The sequence below is a fragment of the Buceros rhinoceros genome, unplaced genomic scaffold (assembly GCF_000710305.1).
Source record: "Buceros rhinoceros silvestris isolate BGI_N320 unplaced genomic scaffold, ASM71030v1 scaffold13162, whole genome shotgun sequence".
In the NCBI taxonomy this organism is placed as follows: domain Eukaryota; kingdom Metazoa; phylum Chordata; class Aves; order Bucerotiformes; family Bucerotidae; genus Buceros; species Buceros rhinoceros.
In genome coordinates this window covers 11,194-21,361 of record NW_010399527.1, presented here as the reverse complement: position 1 = coordinate 21,361, position 10,168 = coordinate 11,194, and the positions used below count along the sequence as shown (strand labels likewise).

At 40.5% G+C, this 10,168-nt stretch overlaps 1 protein-coding gene across 1 annotated transcript in view; it reads left to right on the top strand.

Annotated features, from left to right (window-relative positions):
• Positions 1–194: 194 nt before the first annotated feature.
• Positions 195–10,168, top strand: part of LOC104489366 (tyrosine-protein kinase RYK-like) — a gene marked incomplete at both ends in the record, with an annotated part of 17,602 nt that continues 7,628 nt past the window's right edge. Inside the window, 5 exons of the mRNA XM_010131517.1 lie at positions 195–316; positions 2,196–2,295; positions 3,444–3,578; positions 5,811–5,867; positions 7,329–7,473. Of these exons, the coding sequence (XP_010129819.1) occupies positions 195–316; positions 2,196–2,295; positions 3,444–3,578; positions 5,811–5,867; positions 7,329–7,473 (559 nt within the window). The remainder of the gene's footprint in view (positions 317–2,195; positions 2,296–3,443; positions 3,579–5,810; positions 5,868–7,328; positions 7,474–10,168) is intronic.

The window sequence follows — 10,168 nt, the reverse complement described above, 5'->3', positions numbered from 1 at the left end:
AAGGTCTCTTCCAACCAGATGATTCTGTGCATGAGCATTGATCTCCAAACGTGGAATTGAATTTATGGACTTGAGAAAGTAGTTGCTTAAACATACTGATACAGGTGGAGCTGGTGGCACTGAGAGTTGTTTGTTCCGGTATGTTACTCCTGGTCATGTTCTTCCCTGTCTGAGTCTTTTCTCTCTTGTTACAGGTCTCCATGCAGAGTTGTCTTACGTGAGGAATGATGTGGTTAATCACTATGCATTGTCCTTCAATCTCTTAATACCCAGCGAGACCAACAGTCTTCACTTCAGCTGGCATGCTAAATCCAAGGTAAGCAGTCATGACTTCTGTGGTTGAGTACTTGATACGTGATCAGTATGCCGTAGTGGATAATTACTATTATAACTCAATGGCTTTTTTCTTGGCAAAAATTAGCATATGCTAGCTGCGAAAGAATGAATTGTAGGATTTCAGGCAGTAAGTTAAGATGATATGTATCCAAACATATATATATCCTTTCTTGTTTTAGAAAGGTTAAGAGCTTCTTTTGAAGTATTTTATACTTTTTGCTTCTCGCAAGCTACTGTCTGCGGAATCTCTTGTGGCAGTGCATTGAATGCACAGAAAGGTCAGTCATGAACTGAAGCCTCTGGAAATCAAATGTTAAGGGAGATAACGAGGACGAAAGTTAATTAACTCGGGATAAGAATGTGCTGTCTCAGAGAAACGCAACAGAGCATGCATCAGGACAGAAAGGTGAAAAGTTCATCTAAGAGGAAGACTCCAGCCTTCATCAAACGACCACCACTCAAGACCACCAGAGGACACTGTGCATGCCCAAGAGAGGGACGGATTATGTAAATGAATTTGGGGCGAATGATTATAATATTCTTATTACTCCCTGGAAAGATAATGCATATGTAGTTGTTAACAGTATAAATGATGTAGTCAGACCCCCTGTAAGTACGCATAGAGTGGAGGAGGTATCCCCCTGTGCGTCCGACGTCACGGTAAAGAATACCGGCTTCGTAGTCACATTGGCTGTTGGGTTTCACATCTGCGTTCTTTGAATCAGGTCTCTGCCAGATGTTCATTCTCTTATTTTAAACTTCAGTGATGGTTGTTCTTCTGTCCTTAAGTAGGAAAGACTGTGGTAAGAAGAGCAATATTTAACAACTCCACCGGTGCAATTTCTGAAGATTCCTTCTGCTAGCGTCCTTCCCTTTGACGTGTAACTTCCTACAACATGGAATTTTGGCCTGCAATAGTGTTGGGTAGAGTGCAAGCCAGCCCTTCTAATTGATACCGTGTTCTGCCTTCACAGGCAGTTCAGTCAGTGGCGGTTTGAGTAGGACCTTTGAAGGAGTTTCCTTGTTACAATTTCAGCCAGGAGCTACCTGCCCTGAGTTTCCTTGGGCCTGTCTGTGAATTTTGAATAGGACTTTCTGAGTTGTGCAGCCCTGCTTCAGTTACCGTGATTGTACCACTCAGCATCCTCCGTGCTGACTATGGAATGAGTGTAGTGCAGTTTATAGGAGATTAGAAACTGGGTTGTGTTTCTAGCCTTGGCATCTTGACTGAAAAATAAATTGACAATATAAATGCATCATGTTAGGCTTTAGAAAGGGGGAAAAGAAACTAACAGGGGCAAAGAAGGTCCAACCAAAGTGATTCAACTGCGTGTGGAGGGATAGGATGAATTTCCAGTGGGAGCTTATGACTTAGTTACAATAGGTCCTCTACTTTTTTTCAAACGAATATTTGCAGAATCAGCTTCTTAAGTGGAAACAAAATCTTGGCTATAGGTGAATAAACTGTTCGTAAGCAATTTTGGCTGTGCAGTTTATAAAAATGACTAGAGGATGGGGAATATTTTGAATTCCTGTGGTTTTAACAAGCTGGCTTTTGAACAAGTAAATTTAAAAGTATTAGTAAGTGAGGTTTGTGGTGGTTTGGTTTTTTTTAATACAGCACTTTACATTTGGCTCCAAATTTCAAAGGATGGTTTCAAGAGTGGCTGCTATTTTGGCTGTCTTAGTTTGAACCATCACAAAAGTCTGATATTTAGACTTCACATAAGAAACCTTGAATTTGGGCACCTAAAATCACCAGCATTCTTTGAAAGTAAGATACAGTTTTTTAATTTCAGGAAGAATTATTTACTGTAGAGATTTCTTATATGTTTTTTGTCTTTCAACTGTTGTTACAGGTTGAGTATAAACTCGGATTTCAGGTAGATAATCCCATGGCTATGGCTATGCCCCAGGCCAACATTTCTCTTCAAGGGGAGGTTCCTCGCACACTTTCAGGTAAACTCCCCACCCCTTGAAAGTGCACAGCTAGTGCTGGTACTAATAATACTTTCTGGTGGTACTTTGTTTTTTCCAAAATGTGTGTAGTGTTGCGTGAGAGCATAATTTTTCTCTATTATACGTAATATCTTTGCAGGTCTTCTGCAAACTTAGGACATTGCTATAAGGATATTACAGATTGAGACGATTTGTCTGAGAGAAATATTCCACACACAACCCCCGTGTTTAGTGGAGGGTAGAGATTTTCCTGGAAACATGACTTTTTAAAGTATATGTACAACCACAAGGTTCCTTTCTCTTTCAGCAATGAGAATTAACAATTGCATTGATTTTAAAATCCACACCTTTTAATTTCTCTAGCCTATAGATATGATGTTTCAAGGTGTGTGGGAGTTGTTAATTTGTTGAAGAGCTTATGGTAAGTTTAAAACTGAGAAAACTATTTTGAATATATACTAGCTCCTCCATAGAATTTATACTAGAAACAATTGCATTTGTTCCAGGAAATGTGCAAATGATCATCATTCATGCTTGTTTGAGTATAGTTCTTCACTGTCTTGTACTCTGTTAGATACTCAAGGGGTGATAAAATGTATATTGATGTTTTGGTTGTGTACCATTTTTGTGAAAACAGACACTGGGAAGTTAGGCTTGTGTCTGCTTTTTTGGCGTAAATAATACTGGTACATAAGCCAGAAAGTAAATAATGTCATGTTAGTTTAAGCTTTGATTCTAGTCAGATTTGCAGAGATGAAAATATTTGAATTTAATGATTGTGAGAAAAGCTAACCTTCCTAGCATTTGAAGAAGCAACAAGGAAAACTAAAACTTCTGATTTGCTGTGATAACGGAGGTTTCTCATGTGACAGTACTTTAACACCAAAGCTGGTGGTCATTTATCTGCAAATACAATTTCAGTAATCTGTAACCTTTTAATGTAATCACATAAATTTAAAGTCTATACACTTTAATAGTTGTCTGAAATTACAAGGCATGAAGACTAAAATAGCATTTCTCAATAGCAAGTTCTTTAAAAATGTATATTATAAGCATAATTTAAAAACGCCTTTATCATTTAAAACTTTTTTCACCACAGTGTCTGGAAAGCGCTTGAATTTAATTGTAATGCCTCTGTCTGTTTACAGTGTTTTGTGTCGAACTCTTCTGTGCTGGCAGACTTGACTCTGAGGTCACAATACTAATGCAGCTCAACTTGACAATGACTTCATCAAAAAACATCACAGTTTTAAATTTCAAACGGAGGAAAATGTGCTACAAAAGTAAGACATGAAGTTTCAAATATTAAAAAGCTTTTAGTGTTCAAGTATGATAGGAAAAAGGAGTGTGAAGGTGTATGATCCAGGACATGAGTAACATTCTTGAGAGTGAACGTTGGAGACAATGGGAAGAGGTAAAATTTTGCCCTTTGAGAGACGAACGGGGACTTTTGATAAAAGCACAAGGTGATGGATGAACACATTCTGCAAGCGTTCTGACCTTTTTACGTACAGCAAAAACCATTTTATCGGTTGTGCTTGCAAAGAAGAAACTAGTTTCCTCCATTACAGCACTCTGAATATTCAAGTTGTTCTAAGAATTAACAACAAAATCTACTTAGCTTATAAATTGTGATAAAATTGACTAGAGAATGTAAGCAAGTGTTAGCCTTTCAGACTTGGGAGTCCAAAATGATCTTGGTAGATAAGGCAGACTTCAGAAATCCCAGAGCGACTCTTCTGTGTTTTGACTTGGGAATATGCAAGTACAGTTTACTCTTGGATTGTGTCTGTCTCCTGGTGCTGCTTCCTAGAAGATGCCTTTCATAGGCATGAGAAGAAAATTATTTTAGAGTATCCCAAGAACTGGGGATAGGCTGGGGTGTCCTATTCTCAAGGAGAATGGCCACCTCCCTACATGCCCCTCCTGGCTCTGTTCAGTTTAGTTGGACCCTTTGAGGACAGCAGTTGGCTTTTCAGAGGGAAGTTTGTCACTTCTCTTGGGTATGAATATCTAAGGATGAACTTCTGGAAGGTGTGAGTGAAAAGAGTTAGTGCGGCTTTTTAGCATGTAATGTCAAGATACTCATGTTCCTTGCATTGATGATATGGGAAGATCATTCTTAATTGGAAGTGTATCTCTTTTTCTAGTGGAAATGGAGATCTGCCTGATAATGTCGACATTTTTACCTTTATTTCATTTTTTCCTAGGTACTTTTCAAATGCTCTAAGTGCGGAAGGTCAGCACTGCTTATACATTCATAGGTTACTGAGCTGCTGAATGTGCAGAGGAGCTTTCCATAGGTACCGCACAGTTATCTGGGTGTGCGAGATGGAGCCACTTCCTAAACTGTGCAGATGTGACTCTTATAAAGATGTTTCTGTGGTCTCATAAAAATGTCAGTGACTTTCTTTGGTGTGTGGTGATTGGTACAGAACATCTGGGGATTTCTGATTTAATATAGTTCATAAGTTAAAAATATGCAGGAACTTGCTAGTGGTTTTGCTCAAGGAATTCACAATAGTTTGTCCTAAAGCTTGGGAGGGAGGCAGGGAGAACTCCCAGATTGTTCCCTCCCCTTCCCCTGGATTACTTTTACCCAAGTTTATCAAGCTGAACTGGCTTACCGAGAAGTCAGAAGAGGCTGTGCTGGGGAGGAAGCAGCTCTTCACAGCTGAGAGCAGGAAGGGGGATGTGAAGTGTGACTGCACCTTTGCAGCCCCGGCAGTCTGTTATATTGCCTCATCAGTGTGCAGATCCTCAGTGAGGTTCATCTGAAGTCATCTCCACAGCCTGCATTCTCTTGGTTTGCACTGCTTCTCTTAGTGACCAGACTCATAGTAAGCTCAAGGAAGATTTATCCCCTTTCTGAAGGACTACTTTTCACACCTGAATCCGTGTATTGTACTTGTGCCTTTTGTTCCATATTTATGAGTATTGGAATAGGCATTACTTTTTTTATCCTTCAGTTTTAAAATGCTTGTGGCTGTAGCATCAGCTGAAAAGGCCACAGTCCCCATGGCTGCATCTTTTAAGTTCTTCCTAGGATGAGTAACATTAGACTGGATCCAGAATTTCTTCCAAAAGGTCAGGGTAGTATTGACTGAACATTCAAGAAATTACTTTCTCTCCTGTCGTAACTGATTCTGTGAGGTCTCTGTTTAGTTTCTTATCATACGCTCACATACTTTGTACCTCCACTTTCTACCGTCTCCTGCTTTGGAATTTGGACAAGCCAGAGGGCTTTTTGAGGTAGGTAGATTCAGTGGATTCAAGCATGGACATATGTATCAGTGGTTAAATATATCTGATCCATGTGTCTTAAAGAAGTGTGATTTTTATTATACAATGGTTAGATATTTAAAATGGAAATCTAGAGGTAACTGTAGTCCTAAAGGCAGCTCACCTTTTTGGAAAAGCAGATTTGTTTTTCTGTAAATGAGGCAATTGACTTCCTGTGAAGGGCTGCAGTAATAAATGTATACCAGCTTAATAGTTGTCTCTCATCTCTTTAGAGCTTGAACCAGAGGTAAAATCTCCATCATCTGATAAGAACACCAGCAAGGCTCTCTGTAAGTAATTCTGAGTGTACAACTTACTTTGGGTGTAAAATATGAAACACTTGTGATGTTCTTTCTGTTTCAACAGCGTCCCTATAAAAACAGTCCCTCTAGATAGTCTGTGCTATATGCAATATTTTAGTGGGTTTTTTTGTAATTTATTATTTTAACTGGGAATATATACTAGTGAAGAGGAAAAAACCTATCCCAAGTCTCCTCTAGAATTTTTTTTTTTGTTGCGCGTTAGGGGCTTTAGTTTCCGTACGTGACTGATCTATTTTCTTGACTTTACAACTTGTCTGGTTTGCTGTTTTAACTTGTCAGTATTGAATAAATAGAATGAGGTGTTTTCTTTTACTCCTAGTTGAAAATATCACCAGCTGACTGTGTTCAGCCTCTCTAGTACCCAAAATGTAAACCCTTTTTGCCAAAATGTTTTTGAAAAGCAGTAGAGCACCTTGCTCGGTTTTCTCTTTACTACCTGCTGACTCTTCCAGGGCAATTGTTCTCCACGATGCATGATGTAAAATTGGGAATAGCTAGGCCTCCTGCCTCCGGTTCCTCTGCCCTTGTGGCTTCTTGGCAGCAGGTGAAGGCCAGCACAGCAGGCACCCCTCTGCTGCCAAGGAGTGTCCCGGGTTCAACATGGTGGAACTGCAGAATTTTGCTGTAAACCTCACTGCAGTTGAGATTTTGTTGAGAAAGAAGATTATTTGCCCTGTTAAAACTGCTACATTAAAATTCAGGTCAGGGGGCCGTAATCCACGCATCGTACCATAAAAGGAGGAGCAGATGAAGTTGTGTGTTCTGGCACGTTTGGGCAGTGAGTAAGCACCACTCTCACACTGCACCTAAGAACCAGTCTTACTTTATTACTGAATTGGTGTGTGTCCTGGTGTGCAGGTGACTCTTGCTTTTCCAGCCCCAACTAGCAAGTCTGGACCCAGAATTTCTTCCAAAAGGTCAGGGTAATATTGATGGGACACTCAACATTTGCTGCGTTGGGGCTCAGCTAAGCTGGAGGCCAGGTTTGTCCATGCTCTTACTGTGGTTGCAGCATGGGAGTCATGGTAGAGGGTTTAGGAGTTGTGCAAGCAGGACCAACAAGACCATTTTAGGATGTTCCTGCTAGCTTTTATCCTGCACTAGGAACCCTCCTTTTGTGCTAGTAAATAAATGGAGACATTGAGTAGCTTACAGGACTCTGCCCTGCTTTGCTGCAGCAGGAACTGTGGTGCCCACTCCTCTGGGAGTTACCATGGTTTGCCTTGGCAGCCTGTGTCCTGCTTCCTGCTGGATCTGGGTGGTGGGGCACCAGGGGCAAGTCTGGGGACAGCAGCACTGCCCTCAAGCCTGCTGGGAACTGATAAAACATTGTTTGTTGTGGGGTTGGTTTGGGGTCTTTTTGTTTTCTTTTTTTGGTTTAGGTTGGTTTTGAGAAAGGTTCAGTAACTTTTCACCTTTCTGTTTCAGTTGATCCTGTAAATGCAGCTCCCACCACTTCTACCCGTGTGTTTTATATCAGTGTAGGTGTGTGCTGTGCTGTTATATTCCTGGTAGCAATAATATTAGCTGTCTTGCATCTCCACAGTATGAAAAGGATAGAGATGGATGACAGGTATGTATTCAAGCTTTTCAAGTGATTTTTGGGACACTTGTACTCGGATTTGTGAGAGTTCTGGTCTCAAAATGAACACACTATAGTAGCTTGCAGTTTCTGCCCTTGACACACTGTAGCAGTTACTGCTTGTGTAGAGTTGTGGTAAGTGCTATACTGCAGAAAGGCAGCAATTGCAGGTGCTCTGCTGTTTATGGGGTGGGAGCATTGTGACTGTTGGGGTTTTGACAGAATAGTTGTGTGGAGGACACACAGTGGGGAGGTTTGGATGAAGTCAGATCTGCACGGATTGTCAGGACAGAAGGAAAATTTGATAAATACCTGGGCATGTTGAAGATACTTCATCTTTACTGACTTGTACAGGAAACTTAATTTCGGTTTTCTCTGTTTTGTTTAATTTACAAGTATTCACTTTGTCCTTAGGGTAAAGTCTAGGGATTACAACTGGTTGGTTATGAAGCTGAAAACGTGGCCTTCTGCCAAACGTATTTTCAATCTAGAAAAACTAAACTGGCACATGCGTGCAAAAAGAACTTGTAGCATGAACCCCAGGGCAATACGGTCAGCTGAGTGGGGATTAAACACCGATGTGGAAGGGAGGCTGAAAAAGCAGGTGGACTGAGGCTCTGCTGAGGCCGTGTGAACAAGCTACATCACATGCAACTGTTCAGAAGCGGGCAGTTTTGAAAGTGAATACTTTGGAAAATAATTGGGCGTGTGGGTGGTCACCCCCTTTGAAAGGATATCTTGCACTGTTTCTGTTCCTGCATGCAGCCTCTCAGAGTAGCTCTATCTTTTCATCTTCCTCTCTATCCACTGATCTGTTTCTTCCTCTTTTTCTTTCTGCCATTTACTCCTCCCAGACCACTTGGTTTTTGAGGGGTGTCGGTGTAATAAGTAGTAATGGTTTCTCAAGCCCTGATTATCTAACCAAATAACTTGTCAACTGTCCTCAATTCTTTTGTGCCTAATTATCTACTGAGGGGTTTTAATCAATAGAAAGTGTTAGAGGATGTGCAGCTTGCTTTAATTCAGAAAGGAGAAGTATTACATTTACAGTGTGTGAATAATGTCATCTGTGAGTTTTTGAGAGGCTCTCTCAGCCTGGTAGTGTGATCAGATGCCCTTTTGTCCAGTTCATTGCACTTGATTTCTGTAGAGATGCAAGCTAAAAATTCACCTAATGTTAGAGTACTCTGTGGTTTGCAGGTGTTAAAAGAATTTGCTCTAAATCAGTCTATAGCCTTCTGATAACTTATGTGAAGTGTGCACAGATAGTGGGATTTAGTTCTTTACAGAACCATGTGATGATTTGGTTTTTGAGCCCAAAGGTACCTGACCTGACCAAACCTTGGATTAGCTCCTGGGTAAGAGCTGTGGTCAACTGATGTTGTAGCAAAGGTATAGCAGAGGCAAAATGTGCCTGAAAATCAGGATTTGTGGAGTTTTGTTTTCAAAACAGGCAGTATGCGCAGGAGCTGGCAAAGAGACTGTGAAGTGATGTTTCAGTGCTCGGTTGAGAAACTGGCTTAAGTGTTATGGCTTAGCCTTAGTGTTATGCCCTAGCATTACATACAATACAAAGTGACTGCTTGATGTAGTGATTAGTCAAGGAACTTGTGAGAGAAGAAACAACTTTCGGTTTTGAAGACCAAGCTCAAAATGTTGCTATAAAGGCATTCTGAATCAAAGATGTTAATGCCATTAGGGTTAATGACCTCCCATAAGCAACAGAGGCTGACAGACCCACTGCTTTTGTTCTTAATTTCAAAAACCAGAACTAAGTAAAAATGAGGAAGGTCGTTAAATAGAAGCTAAATCCAAGCAGCTGAGTTTACAGGCTGCACTGGGCCTAGTTAAGAACTCTCAATACGAAGTTCAGAGCAAATGCTTGCATACCTCCTATCAAAGGCACTTGAAAAAGAGCCAAAGTAAGTTGGCATGGCTTAACAGTAGAATAATGGAGGTTAACAGTAGAATAATAGAGGTTAACAGTAGAATAATGGAGGTTATTAAAAGCGAGAAGGCCTCATTCAAAAATCTGACATAGTATGCAAGTGAGGAAACTGAGAGAGATCATAAACATGAGCAAATTAAACCCCAAAACCAGAATGAAGCCAACCAAAAAAGTAGTTTTTCGAAGTTGCAATGGGCATGAGAAGAGTAATTCCTTTTTTCAGACTTGCCTGTGGCAGGAAGCCAGACAAAAATATATGGGGCTGGGTAGATGATCAAGTTACAAAAGGCCTTTCCAGCCATAGCAGGAAAACAAAATGTGAGTTCCACATCAGTGTTTAATGCAGTGACCATGCCAGGACACTTCTTTCTGAGCAGCTCGCTGGAGAGTGGATTATGTTGAAGCAGCTTGTAGATGCAATACTGCAAGCAGTTAAAATAAGCAGTAATAAGTTGGCAGCACGAGGGAATATTAATTCAAAAGTTCTAAAGGAAGGCAAGTGGAGTAGCTAGACCACCAACTGTGGCTTTAACCTTGTGCTAAAAGCTGTGTGGAACCCTACACCTGGAAGACGGTGAATGTAGGAATAACTTTAAAAAAATTTCCAGAGAGAGAGTAAGACCAGCTATAAATCAAGAAGCCTGATGTTTTGTATTGTAAGAATTAGTAGATTCTGTTCTAAAGAAGAAAAAAACCACAGCAGATACATCTGTGATTATGGTATAAAGGGGAAGAGCG